Genomic DNA, 22,616 nt, shown 5'->3' on the forward strand with positions numbered 1-22,616 from the left:
TTTTCCCATACCTCGGTATCCATAAGGCTTACCGAGTTGCGGTTTTCTGTACTAAACAGATATCAGTTCTTTACATTTTAGAGACATATATTTCCACATATCTAAAAATGCAGAAATATTAGGTACCCCATGGTACCTCGAACGCCAGTGGGTACCCACTTACTTTTGCATAGTAATACATTTCGAGTTGTTCAGCATCAACAAACACTTTTTTTTTAATTCATCATTTTTCTACATGAAACCCAAAAGTCCATACCTGACCGAACAGATTTTGTCCATTTAATCTAAAAAATGTTAAATATTTTAAAATGTAACATTTTAAATATTTTTGGATTTTTGTTTCAGGTATTTCATGCATCAAAACAAAACCAGGATTCTGCATGAAAGACAGCGAAAAGAAGCAGTGTAATTTGTGGCTAAAAGCACGTCCTTTCTGAAGACAGACCCGATTGTATTTACATTCTTTTGTACAAATATGTAACCTTAATAAATACTGCTCCGCAAATTATTTCTTTCTTCCATAAATTAGAATAAATGTATGTCTGTTTAAAGAAAATGTTTGTTAGCGTTAAGTCCTTTCAACTCTTTTTCTCTGTAAATAAGAACATTATACCTTGCAACTCTTTTTTTATCATTGTGCAATTCCGATTGGATAAAGTAAATCTGCACGAAGCACTATTATTTCAGTCATACATTAATAACTAATGTATTGTTCTGTGAATAAGGCAATGGTATAGTGAATATGTTTTAACATAAAATCTGTAACTCAGCTTTTCAGTAGTCAACTTTATTGAGAATCCGAAGAAAGAAAGAAAAAATGTTGGACTTAACGAATTTCAAAATTATTTTTGTTCGAATTCTGGACTAATCCAAATTATCCAGAGATATCATTTATGTTGCTCTCTACAGATGTATCCTTTCTCCAAATCGTATGAAAAGGAGACTTCATACATCGCTATATTTTGTATGTACTATGTTTCGTATTTATTTAATCACTTTGTACCTTTCTCTAGTGTTGACAAGGCCGTAAGTGTCAATCGAATAATTTAGTGTTTCACTCATGTAACCTTGTGACTAACGTACGTCCTGTCGGTATATATATGTTACTGGGTTCGATTAGCGACAAACAATTTTTAGTGTTAAACAAATACCAAAATCTACACGCAAAGAGATACGATGATCTTTGCCTCATAGACAATACCAAGCAACTAACGGTACTGAGTGTGGTTGAGTTTACTAGTGGTATTATCTGGCTAAAATCAATGTTCCGAGAGATATACTTCTTTTTGTGCTCTGAATGCAAACTTTGATATAACCGTTTTAAATTATTGTACATCTATCTATCTATATAGCTATATCTATCTATCTATCTATATATGTATATAATTGTAAACTAGAAACTTCCGAGTAATTCTGAGAATCATCGCTCTTTCTTTAAATAATGTATGAGACTATTACACTGCTAGTTACTTAAAATGTTGAACTAAGAAGGATACATCCAGGAAAGTCCAAATTTGCAGAATGTATAGAGCAGGGAAGGATAAATATGTTTGGTCGATGGCTGCACAGCTTCTCATACCTGTGAACTCCGCCAGCTACAGTTGATGAGCTGTGGCATTGGATCGTAAGACGCATGGCTTACCATACCAGAAGAGAACATCCTCTCGATGTCTCGCTGTGTGACAGTCGTTCTGGTTGTCAATGTTGGGTCAGTTCTGCTCTGCTATCACCACGTTGTCACACAGCGAATACAGCGGTAAGTTTAACCCTTAACGTACCAAGCCTAAGTCGTCAAAGTTGTTTACCAAGCTGGAGTCTTCTGGGGACCCCAAGTATTATTTTAATTTCTCAACATAGTATTGCAGAGGGTTACTCCAACTATTATTTTTTGGATGTCTAGAAGCATACTTAAGTTAAATGAACATTGTTGACGTCAAATATTATGTATATTTGAACACTATTCAGTTCTTCATACAATTTCATACTTTTGTGTTCGTAAATCTGAAACACAGGTTTAACAATGGAGTTTTTACATTTTGAAGTGTTTTTTTTTGTATTTTTTAAAGAAACGCATCGTTGATCTAATCATGTAATTGATATCTCAAAGGGTTGCAGGATACATATAAAAATCGAGAATAAATTGATTCTTATAATTGCGGCAGTATCACCAAATATCACTCTCTGGGGTCCCTAGAGTACCCCGCTTGGTATGTTAAGGGCTAAGCATATTCGACACTTACTATTAGATATCGGCTTGGGAACTTTGGCGTAGCTACCCTGTCTCCTTGAAGTTGCATTTTTAATGGCGAGTACTGTTTAGGAATCATCTTGTGAGGGAAAACGTTTTCAGCTGACACCATGTTTTTAATTATAGCGTCATTTAAAAAATAACTTATCTGTTAATTAAAATGTGCAGAGAAGTTATTTCTGGAAAATCCTATTCACGCCTCTTGTGGTAACAACTTCTGCATTTTGGAAGAGGATATTATTAAGGAAAAGAATGAGGTAAAGTCGTCTTTATATAGTACACACGGAAAAGAAAGTATTTGACAGTTGACAAATTTTCTTTTGCCAATAGCTCGGCAACAAATTAATTAATTTGGATCTTTTTGTTGTTATTCTTCGAATAGTTATAACTTGACAACCTGCCAAAGTCGGTACTCTGATAGGTTAATTTATTGTTGAGTTTTTAGGAAAACAAATTTTGTCAACTGAAGAATATTTTCTTTCGTGACTGTACAAGCAATGGATGATAACGGCTTAATAAATGACTGTACGTAAGTCTTTTTTGAGTTTGAACATAGGATTGTACATGGCTGTGCATTTTGCATTATTATTGAAGTGCTGCAACTAAGTTATTGCAAAAGGTATGATAAATTCTTACAGTAATGTTGTTACATATTGATTTACTCTGTATGAAAACTAAAATAGTTTAACATATGGTTACCCTCCTTTGTGCCAATAATTTTAAAATTAACTCTTGTGCCACTTTTCAACACTTGGCTTTGCAGTAGCTTTCCAAAGAATTAGCAGGAAGTCCAAACTTACACCCTGCAGATAAATACATTTCTCTGGACAGTTTCACTGCTCCAAACTAAGATTGAAAAGTGTAGTATTTTTAATTTTATTATTATTGGCACAAAGGAGATCAACCATATTTTAAGCTATTTTTGTTTCCATACAGAGAAAAACAATATGTGGCAACATTACAGTAAGAATGTATCATGCATTTCTCAGTATGTTGCAGCACTTCAATAATGGTGCACTATACGTACAATCTAGATCCTGAATATGTCCAATTCATATATTACAACAAGGCAATACGTATGCGATACAGGTAAAATCCGTATATTTCATATGGACAATCTATAAGCTACATACATCCAATCCATACATTACATATGGCCAGCCTGTACGCGACATACGTGTAATCTATATGCCGCATGCAGACAGTCTGTAAGCTGCATATGTGCACTCTGTATGGTGCATACGGATATTCTGTATGCTGTATCGGGACAAGCTGTGTGCGACATAAGGAAAATCTGTATAATACATAGGTACAATACGTACACTGTATCTAGTCGTACGTACGGGGCACAAGTACAATATAGATGCTGTCTCGGGGTTGAACGCAAGAAACACACGTACAGAACGTATATTGCATACTTCTTGAAATTACGATCCGTCCTGATAGTCAGTGAGTGTCGTCATTATTAACCCACATGCTACATACGATCCTGACGTCACAAAGCTAGATATTACCTCCGTATATACTTGTTACTGTAGATGACGTCACACGAATGACGTCATTGCACTTATGTAGACAGTACGTATAATACATACTTTTTCAGCTATACGTTTGCTGCAGGATGCTATATACGGTTGTACGTTAAGTCCAGAAACTACAGGAATTACGAATGTAACCTACGTTTTTAAGTATGCCACCTACATTTTTTTTTCTCAGTGTGGGACGCTCCGTTCGTTGCGCTATCTCTTGTCCACCCGCACGAATTAATTCCTAGACCAAATACTTTTTTGTTATAGTCCATGATTTTACTAATAAATTCTATTAATTTATATATAACATTTGATGTATATCTACCACTTCGGAATCTATACTGATTCGTTGAAAAAAAAACTACTTTGTTTTATAAAAGCAACTATTCCATTTTTATACATGTTTCCAATAGTTTAGCATAATTACTGAGTGATGAAATTGATCTATAGCTATTTACATAAATTCTTGACCCTTTTTTATGTATGGATTTTATGACTGAAATTTCGAATTCGTCCGAGAACGTTCCCGTTTTTACAGCTACTTTGGTTAAAAAATTATATATTGCAGTGGTTTTAAGGTATGTTGTTTACTTTCCTTTAATACATTTACTGATATTTCATATATTCCAGGTGCTGATTTTGATTTTAATTTGTTAATGATCTTCTCAATTTCTTGTTGAGTGGTAGGAGCAAAAAAGACGGAATCAGTTGTCTTTATTTTAGTTTTAAAGTCTGGATTTTCTTTTCTAGTGTTTTGTCTACTTAATTTTTCACTTAAACGTGAAAAATCTTCACTGAGCGTATTTACTAATAACATGGGGTTTTGTTCAAATTTTACCAACCTTGTTACTGTATGTAATTTAATCACTTCTTTTTCTTTCTTATCATTCTTATCGATAATATCAGAAATAATTTTCCACAATTTACTTGCATTATTTTTATATTCAGCAATTTTCTTTTTATAATACTCAATTTTGATTTCCCTTAGCAATTGTGATACGTTATTTCTATACTTTTGTAAAAGTCTTTTAATTCTGTATTAATTTTGTTGTTTATAACTAATCGACTATCTGTTGATCGTATTGAAGTTATTAATTCCTTTGTTACCCACGGCTTTAGGTTTCGAAATTTACTAATTGTGTTTTCGACGTCAACTTTTACATTTTTTTTGTCTACAGGATTTAATGTTATGAATAAAAATTTTAGTTGCTAGGTTTACACAAGTACATTGAAATACAGTTACTTGGTCACATATTTCTAACTCTATTTAAAAATGAATAATCGATAATAGTTGGACAATATAGTATTTTATCTTATTTTGATAATATGGGTACATTTATACCGGTAAGATAATAGTCTGTGATTGATCTTTGGTATTTTATGTTTTAAAAAATGTAATGAATGCAAGATATAGTGTATTCTGTAATTCTGGCAGGTTTGTTAATACATAAGATATAACCATTAGCAGGACTTGAAAAATCCACTCGTCTGCTCGTCAGTGGCGAGTACTTTTTTACATTTACAAAATGGTCCAGCGTGTACATTTTTTTTTTGGGGGGGGGGCTGGTTGTAGTAATTGCAAGCAAGGTTTTTCAAGCTTTGACCATTAGTATACAACATATTTAAATATATATCTAAATTTTCACAGCATTTCACGTATATCAAAATTAATATATCCGATTAGTAAAGAAAAAAATTTCGAGTTTTGAGCTTATTACCTAAAGATTTTAGAAATGCATTTTCATTTCCAGTAGGAGACCGGTGTAATAGATATTATACATATTACAATTTTCACACCCACTGGATATGCACAAGTTCATTCCACTTGTGACAGCAAGTTCGAGTTCTGTAACGTTATCTACGTTTATATGTTCGTTTATAAAGATACCCTCTGCTCGAGTTAAAGGCTTTTGCGCAAAGTAACAGCGATAGCCAACTAAGTTAATATTACAAGTAGAATTACTTTTCCAAATTTTACGTCAAAATGGTTATGCACATACTGTTATATTTTGCAATATTATAAGAAAATCATCAAAATTTTTACTAACAATTCTAATATTTGAATATATAACTATTAAGCCTAATTTATTTCTAAATAAATTGGTAAATGTACTTTCATCGCCACAGATATGTGTTTTTATTTCTTGGTAAAAATGAATATCACTAGTAGTCTGTTGCAAATATATATATATATATATATATATATATATATATATATATATGTATGTATGTATGTTTCTTTCTTGTTGGTTCCATTCGTTAATATTGAAGAGTTTGGAGATTTTCTACTCGTGTCACATGTATCACTCGAGACAAGTCGCTTTTCTTTAGTAATACTCTACCATCACGTATCTACACAAAACGGAAACCACTTATTTCTTGCAAATTGTTTTGGTTCAGAAAAGTACTCTATAGTTATTAGCTGTTTAGTGTTCGTTTATGTACATGCGTCCAACTGGGAATTTCTCCTTTATTTTTGAGGAAAATGGCACCTTGTTCTCACAATGTTTCATTAGCTAAGTGTCCTTACTGTTAGACCTAATTGTCTTTCGATGTCAATGTCACAATAATCAATCTTATTTTGTCTCTCCTTGAGATGGAAACTCTAAATGAGTTTTTAATCTCTCCAGATTTTATTTCCACTCCATATGCTTTTTCTACTTCCACCACTATCTTCACTTGTTTTCTCCTTTCATCTCAGAACTTCCATAATTTCTAAATTTCCCTGTAACTGCATCTGTTCTAAATCGCCTAATTTTCCTTCTAGTTTTTCAAAAGTTGCTTATATTACGATTTTCGACTTCAAGTTATCCTGATTTTTCGGTTGGTCCCGTGATTCCTTTCTAAACTTCATCAAATTTGGTAGTCACAAAAGTGATACTTCTTTCCAGTTCAGTAATAATGTCACTAAGTTTCTCGATTTTTCAAGAGTTTTGCGTGTATTTTATTAACTTGTTGAACTAGTTTTCTCAGGTTTATTTCTTGATAAGATATCGTGTCATTATATATTGAATAATAATATGATTGCAAACGAATCACAAAGTTTTTGCAGTAACTTATGCCATGCTTAGACTCCTAATTACATTTTCCATGTAATAAAAAGATTTCCATACATAAGTGTTCAATTAATGCTTTTCTTCCTTTTACAGAGAGACATCCTTTAAGCAATGAATATCGGAGTGAGCTAATTCTGCTGGTTGATTCACATAGCTTTCGGCAATGCCGTGTTTATCGCAGCAGATGTCCATTCCTAGAATGTGTTGTACGCCTGAAAATAATTCAGGTTGTGTACAGAAGCAAGTGGCATTTATCTAATATCCAATTTCTGCAAACCTCAGCGAAGAACGAGTTGAAACTTGTGAATTAATACTGGAACAGAATATCATATCGGTGCTGACTTCGAAAATAATTTGTGCTCTAATATTGAAGTTGTATTTACTGTCAAAACATGTGGTGTTGGAGAAATCCGAAATCACATTGAATGTGGCACAAAAAGGCAAGGAATATGAACAAAAGCGAGTAGATCATTACTTGGGGTAAGCATTTGATCGGTTTTGCACTCATTGATGGTAACTTTAATGTGGACGTATACCCGTGCTGAAGGACACCATGGTGCTGAATGAGAACGCTAATTTCCTGTATACTTTCAGCACAAAAGATCATCACCTAGGTTGGACAACGTGGTTTCTTTGAGTGTTCTGAAACATCCCTACACATGATATTAATCGATTTCTTTTTCTGGGATAATTTCAAGGGGTGTTATCTATGATAAGAATCGGGACACTGATATGCTGAAAACAAACGTCTTGGACACGTGTAGTAAACTCTCGCCCATTACTCTTACCCATTTAATGATTGCTAAGATCCCGGGATAAGGAGTCAGCCTCTACCAAGTGCCAACGGTCTTCTCGGAGGGCGGATGAGCGGGTGGAGGTCAGGACACCTTCTTGTTCTTAAAACTGTCCTAAAAGGCGGATGAACCACCAGGTGGTCAACGGCATGGAGATATGGAAAGGAAATGGAAATACTACCACATTATCTTTTTCCAGAAGGGACGAAGGAGGAGAACAAATATAATGATGGTTCTTCCTGAGGTAAAAAATTCCGGAGGTAAAATAGTTCCCCTTTCGGATCTCCTGGTGAGGACTACTCCGGGAAGAATCATCAGAGGAAGAAATAATAATAATAATAATGTTTCATTTATGAATAGGAACCTGGAATGTACATACTTTAAGACGTATGGGGAAACTTGAAAATTTAAAAGGGAAAATGGACAAATGTAAAGTGAACATAGTGGGCTTAAGTGAAGTGAGATGGCCAAGAAAAGGTGAGACAGTATAAGGAAATTACACAATATTCTATTCGGGTGGCGTTAAGGCCGAGAATGGTGTCGCGATAGCAATGAAAAACGAAGTAGCAAGAAGTAACTAAAGTGGAACGCTGGAGTGACCGCTTGATGTCCCTAAAACTAAGTGCAAAACCAGTGAATATTGTGGTAATACAAGTATACATGCCAACAAGCGACCATGATGACAATGAAGTAGAAGTACTGTATAATAAGATTAGCGACATATTGCATCAGGAGGGAAGAGAAAAGATCAACTCCATAGTAATGGGAGACTTCAACAGCGTAGTAGGAAAAGGAGCCGCAAATAAGGTGGTAGGACCATTTGGACTAGGTAGAAGAAACGAACAGGGCCAAATGCTTATCGACTTTTGTAGGAAAAATGATATGGTGGTGACGAGGATAGAGAACAAGAAAAGGTCACTCTTAACTAGCAGCCTTAATATTGGACTAAGGAAGAAATTGATCAAGTGCTATATATGATGCATTGGAGTTTATGGTTCAGGGACTTGGATATTACAGAAGTTAGAGAAGAAATATTTGGAGAGCTTCGAAAGTGCTGTTGGAGGAAGATGGAGAAGATGAAATGGACAGAAAGAGTAACAAACGAAGACGGTTTAAAACGAATAGGAGAGAAGAGAACTGAAAATTAAGAAGAAAAAATTAAAAAAAAAAACTTATCATTCCCCAGGACCTGCCAATAGGCAGAATACTTAATAAAAATAATAAGATCATCTAAAAGAAGCACTGAAGTGCTAATATCGAACACTTTGTAACCAGGTGATGTATAATGAAAAACTTATTCCCTTATGAAAAGATTTGTACACCACTCTCTACTAGATCATAATTATTTTGAATTGTCCATTATTGTATGATTTGCTCACTTGTAGTATATGAGTAAGATTGGGGTTGTTTTGTAATACATTAGTTACATGAAATAAACATTTCGTTTTAACACTAACTTTCATTGAAAACAAAATTGAGCAAAAAAGAACGAAATTATTTCTGGTGGTTTTCTTTCATTGTGGAAACATCTAAAATATCTAAAGAGAGAATCAATTTGTTACACTTAATTTTCTACTTGTGTTTGTATATGATGTTTGGGGCTGTGAATTCGGTTTATATGTGATTTTTAAAATGAATAATAGGATTTTAGTTGAATGTCCCTTTCAGCAACAAGGTTGTGTGAGATATGAACCTCAGCAGCAGTAGTAGTAGTAGTATAGTAGTAATTGTTGTTATAGTAGTAGTAGTATAAAAAGAAAAAAACTGATGAACTTTCTTTTTTAAAAGAAAAATCTTAAAAATGGTTAACTAATTGTCAAAACTGAGTTCTTGGCACGAAGCAACTTTGAACTGTTATTTAGATACAGAGATAAAGGTATAATAAATTGCATTATTCTATTTATTAATTTCCAATAATCTAACATTTTTAGTACTCTAGAGTAGGGCTGGATTAAGGGGTGCTATAGTCCCTGGCGTCCAGATGGACAGGGGCCTCCACTCTGACCAAAATCTCAACTAGGTATGTAAAAAGAATCCTAAAGATACAATTATCATCATAAAATAAAATATGACCAAAAATATAAAACATGTTCCCCTAACTCTCCTACTGTACTTTCACAGAAATGTATATATATATGTATGTATATTTATATACAGTAGAGCGTCGATTATCCGAAGTAATTGGGGGACATGGGTGTTCGGAAAACTGGTTTGTTCGGATAATCGAACTGTACATGTTTATTTGCCAAAAAGAATTACTGTACAGTAAATTTATTCATAAAAACAGGCATCTCTTTAAGTATTACAAAGTAACGTACAAAGGCAACTTTAGTAGGAATATATAGTATGTGGTACAGTTTATTAAACAAAAATATGTACATATTACATACGCATTTTGCATGAACAATACACACAGTACACAAAATTAACGTTTAAAAAAATCCTTTATTTTGGTCTGTCTAAGCAAGCCTACACGCTTACGAGCAGCTAAGTCACGTACTTTTTTCCTTACAGATATCTGAAAGTGGTCACTTTCATCTTGGGCTTCAAACCATCGCAAGGCAGTATCTAAACAGGTGCGAGCGAGTACACAGTTCGGTTAAGCGGTCGTTCGGTTGACCGACGTTCGGATAATCGACGCTCTACTGTATATATATATATATATATATATATATATATATATATATATATATATATATATATATATATACAATTTTTGATACGCTTCAGGTTACCGTAAATATATAGTACTTAGATATTTTAAGAAACGTTTGTTAAGTGTATTAGTTTTTTTTTTTTAATATGTTCTGTGTGCAAGGATTTAACTAGGTTGCTAAAATAGTGTATGACTAAATGTAATTCTTCCCCGTCATATCTAACGCCCCTGAATTGAACGCTAAAATAGTGTATGACTAAATGTAATTCTTCCCCGTCATATCTAACGCCCCTGAATTGAACTCAGTAAAACTTGAGACGTTTCACTTATGCACATTACTACTCCGTATCATTAATTTTACCATTTCGTTCTTTAGCACTTAGTTGTTTTGTTATTTGTCGTTATTCGTATTTGTTACATAAAAAAAGTGTTCCCATGCCACTCAAATGAGTATGGCTGTATTACAGTGTTTGTGTAACTTGGGTGGGATTAATCTCTAAGATCTTGCGCGAGGGGGAAAGCGTGAGAGAGAAAGAAGTCATTGTGTGGTATAAGTAATAGCGTCGTTCTTGTTTTTTTCCTCTGTGTCCTTCATGCAAGTTTATAAAAGTCCTTACTTCTCTAGTAGTAGCCGACAGTATTTGAGTTACACGCCTTTTGACTCAGAAACGTAGCGTACAACAATGGCAACACAAGATGGTACAATGGCAAAATCAACCAAAACTATTTCCCATTTGAGTGTCGAAACAAGTGAGTAGCTTGGAATTAATTTATTACTATACGTTATGTGTGTTTTCAACATTTAAATGAATGAACTGTTTTTGTAAAAGATAATATAATAATGACGTTCAGTGTTAATTTGTTTACAATATACTTGATGAAACAATTGAACAAATAAGAAAAATATTTTTCTAGCTTAATTTTCCGTTACTTAAGATTATTGGTGGAAGTCTTGCCTAGATCATGTAGTACATGGAGTAAAATTTGTGCCGGATAAACTATCACAAATCAGGTTATAGCCTAGGCTATGTATAATTATCCCTACACGTGGTTGCGTGGGGCAGGTCCACAGTTTTCGTGCCAAAAATTCTCAATTTTGTGTTTTTCAAACTGTGTTCCTAGGCAGCGTTGGAAGTGTCTGCTGAATTTGGTGCTTTTAGATAAGTAGAAGGGGGAAAAATAACGACAAAAATACTATAGTCTCTTGCCTCGAGACGTTTTTCGATTTATTGAAATATTTGTAATAGGTGTTAAAATAATAACAATAACACAAAATTTCGAATATAAATTAGGTGAAATTGATTTTAAAGAAAAGAACTTTAGGAGCCTCTCACTTATGCCCAAATTACTTTAGATTCGTGGTTTGAACTACTGCTGTTAAAATTCAAATAATTAATTTTTCGAATAATGGATTCTTCGAATATTCATTATTCGAATAAGTGTTCGAACAATTATTCTTATAACTAATAATTATTCGAAGAATTATTAGGATAGCAGATAATTATTTGAACAATTGCTCGAATTACAAACTATTGTTCGAATATTGAAAACAAATATTCGAATAACAGATGTAAAATTTATTCGCATAAACAATACATGAATAATTTTAAAGGACCAGTTCGTACGTAATTATGTTTAGAATGATGCAGGTTTCGAGTAATACTACAGACATATGTCACTGACATGAATGCGGAACATTTTCCCGAAAATTTCCTTTAAAATTTCCATCTTTTCAAAGCTCAATGGATCAGGTGCTTTCACAATACATAGCATATAATTATACGACTTTTTGAGAGAGGAGGTTTGCGTAAGAGGTATATATATATACTGGAACAATACTCTTTCGACCGTACACTGTTGCAAACAATTTTAAATGCAATAAATTTGAGAATGCATTTGAAGCAGAGGTGCTTACAGGCGGGTTTTAGGGCACAGGTTTGCACCTATGAGGCTTTTGGGGGGAGGACGTAATTTTTCATTGGAAACGGTACGATCAAATTTGAGAATGGTAAATTTGGGGAATTGCGTTCAAGCCGCTTTTTTTTTTTTTTTTTTTTTTTTTTTTGGCATGTTACCCCTAACCGGAAGTAACACTTGTAAATTGCGAGTAGTATAGAGAAGATATTGGAAAAAATATAATCCATTTAGCATACGAGAGTCATATGTTGATATTGCTTAGTAAAATTACACAGCTCAATCATGATACTTCTTTGTATTAGCATTATAAGACAATAAATCTGAATTTTGTTCTGCTGTAAATATCCTTAGAAAAGTAAGTAAATATTGCAAATGTTTGAATAGTGTGATAATTGAAACACCGAAAGTGAGTGAATGGAGTTAACGCATTTGGATTGGTCTAGCTCCGCCATTTTTTATGTTCCCATGGTGATTTTCTACGAGCTCCCCTGAATCTTATAGTTGGCCTTTCGAACAGAAATCAGGGGTTCGATTTCCAATGAAAGAACTCAAAAATAATATTTTCTTGATCAAATTATATTTTTGGTCTACATGGTTATTTCAAGAAAGTGGATTATAAGAATTTTCTGATTGGTCGCAGTTAGACAATATCTAGAAGCAGATAGCCAATTTCTGGATCTTTCCATCTTTTGTTCCGAGATAGTATATTATTTTGCTTCATTGAATGGAGTTCTTAGTTTATAACACCAAGGCTATATGAGATGAGACACTATTTCAAGTGGGACCCGAACCACTATTTGGGAACCGAAAAAAGTATGCTCATCGACAGGCCCATACTCCTCTAAACCCAAGAACATTTTGCGCCCATCCTCCTTTACTTGTTCGTATTCAGTACAGGCCTGAAAAATACGCGTCCGCTTACATTGAGCCACCAGCAACAGGGAAGCGCTTACAGAATCAAATACGCTGGAAGCTAATAGACAATAGCCTCAGTTTCTGCTGTGAAGCACCAATAGCGTAGTAACGGGTATGAGGAAATTTGTTCACGCTTCATATCAACATTGTTTTCAGTACAAATCTCCCTTAAATTTCTCTCTCCTGGACATCTCTTTTTTTTTATGCATACTATACTTAAGTTTCATTAAAAAAGAAAAAAAAGTAGCCGACTCTGGAAATTTGTCGTCCTAGACTCAGACCCTGTGTTTCGTGCATAAGTACGAGCCTGCTCGGGAAATCGAAACAGGAACCGGAACCACGTGTACAAAAATATATTGTTTTCTTTTCAAGATTATACAAATTGATAAAGGGCGATGGACATACTATCACAGTATTGCTCATGGCCGAAGATACCATGTATCAAAACGCATATATTTTTGTCTTAATTATAGCTAATACAAGTCTTTTGAATAATGTTTAAATTATTGTACTATGTACTAGTGTTTAGTGTTGCCAACGAGACGAGAAATAAAACATCTAGTTTCGCATATTTTGTAGAAGTCTCGTCTCATCTAGATTCTCGGAAAGCTCTTCTCATCTGCTCTCATTTCGTAAATTTCTGCCCTGAGTTTTTGGTTAATTTCATCTAGAATTTATAATTCCCCTTCAGTGCAGTATTTCTTCCAGACATGTTTCATTTTTGTGCCCCCCGGAGCACTGAGAGTTCTCCTTTGAGAAGACCAAAATAATGCGGCTATAATCTAATATAAATAAACTAAAGAGTTTGTTTGCGTGTCTTTCTGTCTGTCTGCGTGTCTGTGTCTGACTGAGGCCTGGGGACCAGACAAGTGGACCAAATTTGGGTCACGGATACCTTGACCCAGGTCCCAGACAAAGGCGAAGCGTTTTCTTTTTTTTTAATTTCGAAACAAGGGGGTCTCAGGGGGTTGGGCGTTTACCGGGACCAGACTGGGGACCACACAAGTTGACCGAGAGTTACGAAATTTTGGTCACGGATACCTTGGTCCAGGCCCCAGACCAAGGCGAAGCGTTTTTTTTTTTAATTTGAAACAGGGGCGTCTCAAGAGGGTGTTTACCGGGACATGTAAAAGTAGAAGAAAATGACGGATAATAGTGTCGAATTCATAGTTTTCGCGGTCGCTGAGATCAATGGTGAAACTCCGATCGCATTAACTGCCAAATTCACCCTATTCGGCTGCGGGCCGGGGGTTAGCGGGGGGAGGGATACCGTGACATGTAAAAATAGACCCAAATGACCGATATTAGTGTCAAATCCATTGTTTTCGCGATCGCTGAAATGAATAGTGATACTCCCACAGGTGTTGACTTCCAAATACAGCCCAAATGCGAAGAATGGGTATATTCAACTAGTATAATAATAAATAGAAAGAGTGTTAATATAACAATATTTAAACATTTTTATTATTGATGCATATTATGTAATGGCTTACACATTTCGAAACGCTGATAAATACTCTTCATTATGTTCGTACAATCTCTTTATTAGACTTTCAATCTATACTGTCGGAACTCGTATAGAACGGCGTGGTCCGTCCGTCCGTTGACTGGTATCAGAGCATGAAATGGTAAGGGATGCCGGGAAGCGGCTTTTTTTTTAATCTATTCTGCATTCCAAAAATAGGTTCCATCTATTCCGTTAATCCTCTATTTAAACCAGAAGTGGTTCAAATTAAAAATTTCCAGTTTCAATAATTATTGCCATACAACAAAAATGGTAATAGAAAGCAACAAGCAGTTTTCTACAATCGATTCAGAGACTCGTGAGAACATATAATCACAACCAGCAACACTCTACCGAAGCCGGAAATGGTTGAAATTTATAACCACTTCCAGTTTCAATACTGATTTTCATACTGCAAAAACGATAAAAGAAGCTATTTTTCACGACTGATTCAGATTCTCAAGAATAGGTTCCACCTATTCCGTTAACCCTTTACTCAAGCCGGAAGTGGTTCAAATTAATTATGTTTTTTTTCGTTTATCAGTGCAGAACATAAATGGTAATAGATATTGACAAATTGTTTTCTGCAATCGATTCAACGTTTCAAGAGAATATATAAATACAATCTGTAGGGTTCTACCGAATCCGGTAGCAGTTTGAATATACTAATATCTCCGGTTTTAATACTGATTTCCATAGAACAAAAGCTGTCAGAGATATCGAGATGCGGTTTTCGGCGATCGATTCAACCTCCTAAGAATAGGTTTCATCCCCTCCGTTAACACTCTATCCAAACCGGGAGTATTCAAATTATCCATTCCCGGTTTCAGCATTTATCACCATAGAACAGAACCGATAGTAGATAGCAATAAACAACACTCTACGGAAATCGAAAGTGGCTAAAATTTACTAGTACTTCCGGTTTTAAATCTGATTTCTATAAAGCAAAAACTGTGAGATGTATCGAGGAGCTCTTTTTTTGCAATCAATTCAGCGTCTTAAGAATAGGTTCTATCTCCTCCTTTAACCCATTATTCAAACCGGAAGTGATTGAAATCCACCTTTTCCGGTTTCATTGTTTATCAACATAGGATAGCGAGTAGAACTAATAAGTTTTTGATGTGGATTCAGCATCCGAGGAACAGGTTCTATCTTTTGATCTTATTACTCTACTGCAACTAGAAGTTATAAATGTTCTATTTCAAAATTGAATATTGAATTCGTATAGTTCTGAAGTGTAGCGTAGTTTCAAACTGTGAAACGAAACTAACTTGACAGTTTCTAGTTTTTTTTTTTTTTTTTTTGTTTTTTTTAAAACTATAAATCATGTAACACTAAAACAGGGCTTGAGATCTAAGACTTTGGTCAACAGTTATTGCCCACGAGACACGAGCAATTTTCTCGTCTTGTGAGTGACACTAGTACATACATAACTATATATTATTATATAAGATATGCAAACAGCATCTCTATTGAAATAAAGCAGGATGTGTAAATCTGGACCATTTGCGTTTAATACCGATAGCTACAACGCCACGCTTAGCAACGGTAAAGCTTTTGTTTCTATCAGAGTTATTGGTGTAAATCTCAATCCATAGCTGATTAGTACAAAACATAGTTCTGTTTCTTCATTTTTGTCCTTTAATTTGACTTATAGTTACGTCTCAAATGATTTGTTTATTTATTTTTTTACAGTATAATGTAAGATATGATAATTTTGATTTTTCATTTAAAATATGTTTTATTTAACTTTTAACGAATTTGGTCTACTACGAACTCCTTTATATGTTTCAGCGGCTTGGAGAAATATAATGGTAAGCGCCACTCCCGGTGAAATTGGGTTATTAGGTGGAATATGTTGTGATCGAATCATAGAACAGTACTTAGGTAGTTCTATGTACTTGCAGATTGCAGAAGAAACTTGTTTGGTGTGTATCATTGCATTGAATTGCATGGGAATGTTGAACCTTCTTTCCACATGTACTCGAAAGTTAGCGTTTCCCGAGCTCCTGTCCGACCAGCAAACACAAAATCTGAAGAATTACTTAATGAATCACCATTAATTTTGGACAGAATGTAGAGCCAGAAGTAGGGAATCGAGTTCGTGGATTGACTTATTCAGTTGATTCCAAGATATGGACAGTGAAAAATTTGTTCCGGATGTATTCCTATGATGGTACTAATGAATATTATCCTTGCTTGATAGATTGCCCGTAATGCCGTTAGAACTAGCAGGTTAGTATAATGCTCAGGATGCAAATTACTAATCTGTTTGTGGAATACCACCCTGAAATGAATCTAAATGACTTCCTACTCGATGAATATAAAGGGGGGCGCGGTGGCTCAGTGGTAGAGCGTTCACCTCCGGTGCTTGGGGCCCCTGGTTCGATCCCAGCTCGCGCCGTGTGGACTTTGTGGTGGACAAACACCGTGCTCGTGGGTTTTCTCGGGGTTCTCCCGTTTCCTCCCACTTTCTTCATTCCACCATTTCATTTATTTCTCATCATCACCGTCTCCTTTAGCCTAACCGGCATAACTGTGGGACGTAAAACTAAAGATTTCATTTCGACGAATATAAAAGATTTACTACCCCTACTTTCAAATATTCATTCATTTTACTAAACTTTTTCACTGGGGGAATTGCAAGAAATTGAACTTTAATTTTCATTTTTTTAGGTTATGTACACTCATGTCCAAAATTATTGTCGCATATCTATAACTATCTTTTTGTAAGAATATAATTTGATAATGATTTTGCAGAGTACTTTTTAATACTGATATTATGTGTAGAATCGGGAAATGTATATTTGTGGTAAATTTCATAGGAAAAGAAATATACCGCCTTATGCAGAGTCGTTTTGAAGTATGATTAGTGTCATACTAAATGGCTGATTACTGCACGACACATATGTTAGTCGACCTCTTTAATGTGGCACTAATCATGCTACAAAACAACTCTGCATAAGGCCCATAAATTCGAAAATTAGAATGAGTAAAATAAAATGTTGCTAAATGGACAATAAAGTTTTACTTTCGTTTTATTGTTCTTATTTACTGCTCTTTTCACATGAAATTTTCCACATACATGTCTTTGCCGATACACATACTGACATTATAACAAATACCGGGCGAATTCGTTATCAAATTACATTCCTACAACAACATATTTATAGACATGCGACAATAATTTTGGACATGAGTGTACATTAGAACATAGCAAACTCCTTCACGCGATATATAGTGACACTAATAGTTGTTATAGTTTTAGAAGGAACGTTTTGCTTTTCACGTCAGAATCCAAGTACTATAAACAATGCAAGTAGAGATGACAAACAGGAAACAGTTTCACTGTAGATAATATTCTAAAATCTCACTAAATTTAATTAAAACCTCTTCAATTTTAAAATTGATTTTGAGTCATTAATCTTGTTTTAAAAACGAAATCTGCAATGAACTTGAAAGTTAGAACAAAAATAATTTGGATACAGACAAAGGGAAATAATGAGGAATTGGTTAAGTAAGTATTCTAGGTAAAGTGATCCCATGATAATCTCAAGTTAAAAGCAATTTGATATAGGGAAAGGGATAGAAAAATATCTTCAGTTTTTTTAAAAAATGATTTCCCCCTAAGTATCCCTTTTAAGTAAATTTTCCCGATAGATCCAATGTGATTGACCCGGTAGGATCCAGAGATGAAGCGTTGTTGTGGACATGAGAAGTATTTGTAAAGCTGTTAATGCAATTCTAACAAATATGATTCTTTTCTCACCCGTTGCCTTTTCAGTAAATATAATTTTCTTTCTTGTTTGTTGTGTGCGTTTGTGTGTGTCGAACATTGGGGGGTTATCAAACTACAAACGCTTCAGAATCACAAAAAAAGTAAGCTGCATATTTCTTTTATGAGAGATCGTCAAAGTTCAATCAGCCTGTAAAACTTGTCATTTAGAATATAAGATATATCGCAGAACCTAAACAATGTTTTGTTCATTTTTTATATAGGCTATACTCAGAAACCACGTATGGGAAACGAATGAACATGAATTTATATTTGTGAAAATATGACATCTTCATTAAGAAATGTCACACCGAGAATCAAGCAATTGAATGTTCGAGCTCCAGTAGTGAACTATAAAATTTTACAGGAACGATGCAGAGATGATATTTCAGCTGGTTCTGAGTTCCCAGGTCTGTTTGGGTTATTAGATCAGAGAAGCGAGACCCAGACCCGGATGACCCGGACAAAAGTCGTGACCCAAGTGACTTATCATGACCCATTCTATCACTGCTTACTAGAGTCATAATGAAGTGTTTAATGAGGGTATATTTCAATATGAGATTTACCTTAATAAGTAAAATAGTTCCCTTACTGCATCGGTTTTTACGTTTACAAAATAATTATTTTTCTCTCGAAAGCTACCCATGACGTTATAAGGTCATTCATATTCTTTCGTTCAGCTCAATGAGATCAATTGTATCGGAAGAACTGGTTTATAGAAAATATTTGAAAGGTATATTGAACCCTCATCTCCCATTAGATACACATTTTAATGAATGTAGCACGATATAAGTTGAATTTCCAAAAAAGTGCTGAAGCACACTGGACCACTTATTTTAAATGAGAAGCTTATATACCGAGTTTTATCTCTCTAACACGAAAGGGTCGTGAGCCCAGCTCGCGCTGTGTGGACTTTGTGGTGGACAAACACCGTGCTCGTGGGTTTTCTCGGGGTTCTCCCGTTTCCTCTCAATTTCTTCATTCTACCATTTCTCATCATCACCGTCTCCTTTAGCCTAACCGGCATAACAGTGGGGCGTAAAACTTAAATACAGTGAAACCTCTACTAACGGACACCTCTATAAAGCGGACACCTCCCGTAACGGACATATTTTGTAATCCCCAAACACTGTAATAGGATAAAACATTTTGGCAAACCTCTTTAAAGCGGACACTCTCTAGTACGGACACGGACAGTCTTTTCTGTCCTTTTTAGGTATTATTTACCTCCGTATTACGGACACTTTCTCTATAAATAAGTTGAAAAATATTGTAAAAATACATTTTTAGTAATTCATACATGTGTCACCAAGAAAGCATTAAGACATTTGGTCTCCTGAACTGTCTACTCAGCAATCCAGATGAAGAATCTCTATTTAACAACACTCTCATGTCCTTCGCTTGCATTTCACTCCCACCCAAGCTGTTTTAGACACAAAAGTGATTGACAGTTGCCCACCGTTTGGAATAACACGTTATTCTACTGTCCTGCTGGAGTCTCTAACCAAGCAGAAGACAAGTTCGCTAGTTTTTGCCCGCGGGTACGCATATTATCACAAAAAAGACACTACTGTACTGCAATTAACCCACCAATTAAAGCGACATGCTGAAAACGTAAGTGTAAAGTGCAGAGAACTATAACATCTTATTTCCATTTTGTGCTTCGAACATAGAGTATTGGACAGCAGAGGACAACACAGGTACAGTAACATTTTGGTAATATTCGTGAATACATGATTCATCCAAAAATATTGTTACTAATTTCATATTACCTTCTTTACTAATTTACGTAAGAAAATATCAAAACCTCTCTATAGCGGACAATTATTGATTCCCCACGGCTGTCCGCTTTAGAGAGGTTTCACTGTATTTCATTTTTTTTCTATTTTTGGTGACCGTTTTTAACATGCTTTCCTCCTTTAGAATACATATGTTAATGAAAGTGACATAATAATAATCACAATAAAAACAGACCGAGCCAAGTACTTACTATGCGCGAAAATTCATTACGAATGATTCTGCCGTTTTTCCTTGATTTTGAGACAGAAAATGAGGATGTTATTTTTACATAAAAAAAATAAACATAGAGATTGCCTCCTTGCCCCGCTTAAAAGCAAAATTATTCAAAACTCTGGGACTCGTTTCCGCTTATTTTTAATGAGGAGCTTCGTTTCGCTAATTTGAGGTGCTTGTGAAATATTTTATACCCTATAATTTTTTCAGCATAAATTTTGACCCCTCCTTCCCAACAGAATACGCATTTTGTAATAAAAACCCAGTTCCAAGTAGATACGAACTACACTGTATAGGGTTAATCAATATGAAATGATGCAATTACGGTTGCTTAGCCATTTGTAATTCTCTTTTTTTTAATTTTTAAATATTACCATATATATTGGCAGTACAAAACTGTTTCTTTTTAAAATTATAATCCCACGCGTTTTTGAGTGGGGATCATTTTAGTTGAGTAGCCTCTGCCAATCATTGATTGTGCATACGTTAACACAAACTTGTATGTCTTAGTACTGGGTTATTTATAAACGTTGCAATAAACACTATTTTCTTCAGCACTCTCTCTTCGTTAAATTTATCTCTTAGCATTGAACCCTCATAAACGAAAATTACTCCCAAGTTTAGCATTAAAAAATAACAAATTTCACTTTCTATACACATTATAGTTAGAGTGACAACACTGATAAGTGCTTCCTACACTTTTTTTTTAATGATTTCTTAAAATTTGAAGTTTTGTAATGTTTGCAAAGTTTGAAGTATAATATCTCTGGTGGTATACGGAATATATATATACACGATGTGAACCGAGTTATAAATTTTCATAAATTGCACGGAAAACGTGTTTACGTTAGTCTCAGCCATTTGTTTCTTTAACTAAATAATTTATCAATTAGGATCATAGAGGATTTTGCTTTAATTTGTTACTTCTATTTTAACGTTGAATGACCTACACCTTAGGATAAACTTAACAACATTCAAATAAAAAAAGTTAATTTTCAAAATTAAATGAAATTAATAACCAATCACAAATAAAACTAAAATATAGTAAGAAATAAAAAAAGGATTGTAAAACATCGAACTGATTATTGTAAATTTAATTAGGAGTAAGTACAGGAGGTAAAGGACTATGTCTCTGTACATTCATGTTTACATTTCTGATGGAACTTGCAACTAATATCAGAATTAAAAATGTTCAAACATTTACAACCACAAAACACATTTTGAACTAGAAGTTGAATGTTTGTATAGTATTTATATACCTCTCTCCATGCAAGAATGCCTGGGATAGAGTAGGAGGAACAGAAAAACGTAAAGTAAAGCTAGCTTGCAAAGAACAACACGAGATCAAATCTAGTTATTACCTACTTTCTCATCAAACAAGAAGAAATTGTTAACCATATCGAAGCACTTACAAACCAGATTAGAAAATAGTATCTGAGTCAAAGAAACAAGGAAATATAAATTTAGTAGCGTTTCAAAAAAACGTAATTACGTGCTACGTAACATCGAAACCGACATTTACAAATTCAATTGTGTTTGTCATATTGTGCCCTTGAATTTACAAACAAATAACATAGTGGAATGTGTTTATGATGGACGTTGTTGAAGAATTCAGTCTGAAGAACAATGATATTTATGTTCAATTTTACCATCTTTCAGGACATAGAACGTCATTTTAGACGTCTGCTAGTGATGATGTGTGAGCGACTATTTAAAATATTTTTCTTTAAAAATATAGGCTTTTGAACTTAAAATGATAACAGGCGGGTTACAGTAACATTCCACTAGAAACAAATGTCCTATATCGCAATTTTTCATTTTCATATATATGCTGTCAAAAAACAGGTTTTTAGCAGACAATTTTTTATCAAGCATAAGTATGAATCACTTATACTAACAGTACCAAGACGCGATTGTCTGCTAAATACCTACTAAATGTCTATTATTCAACTCACGTTTACCTACTAAGTGTCTATTATTCAACTCACGTTTAGAACTGACTTATACCTAGTTAAAGGCAGGTGAAGTATGACACATAGATCTCCAATTTTGACTTATCTCATTTTGGCCAATTTCTGACTTAAAGTGTTTCTCATGCGCAGTCTAGATATATGGGTGTGAGTGGGTGGAAATAGCAATTAAAATATTTCTATTGTGCGAGTTAAAGTCTATTCTTTAATTTGTTTAAGCTGCAAATTAGCATTAATCG

The 22,616-nt window shown here is 34.3% G+C and overlaps 1 protein-coding gene across 2 annotated transcripts in view; it reads left to right on the forward strand.

The window, feature by feature from the left end:
* Positions 1 to 10,898: 10,898 nt before the first annotated feature.
* The window catches only part of LOC145671175 (transmembrane ascorbate-dependent reductase CYB561), a 95,629-nt gene continuing 83,911 nt past the window's right edge, over positions 10,899 to 22,616 (forward strand). The window contains exon 1 of one of the 2 annotated variants that reach the window (XM_081740016.1): positions 10,899 to 11,033. In XM_081740016.1, the coding sequence (XP_081596142.1) occupies positions 10,967 to 11,033 (67 nt within the window). In that variant the 5' untranslated portion in view covers positions 10,899 to 10,966. The remainder of the gene's footprint in view (positions 11,034 to 22,616) is intronic. The other variant, XM_081740017.1, reaches the window with a different exon arrangement.

Source organism: Thermobia domestica, chromosome 15 (genome assembly GCF_964235325.1).
Source record: "Thermobia domestica chromosome 15, izTheDome1.hap1.1, whole genome shotgun sequence".
Classification (NCBI taxonomy): domain Eukaryota; kingdom Metazoa; phylum Arthropoda; class Insecta; order Zygentoma; family Lepismatidae; genus Thermobia; species Thermobia domestica.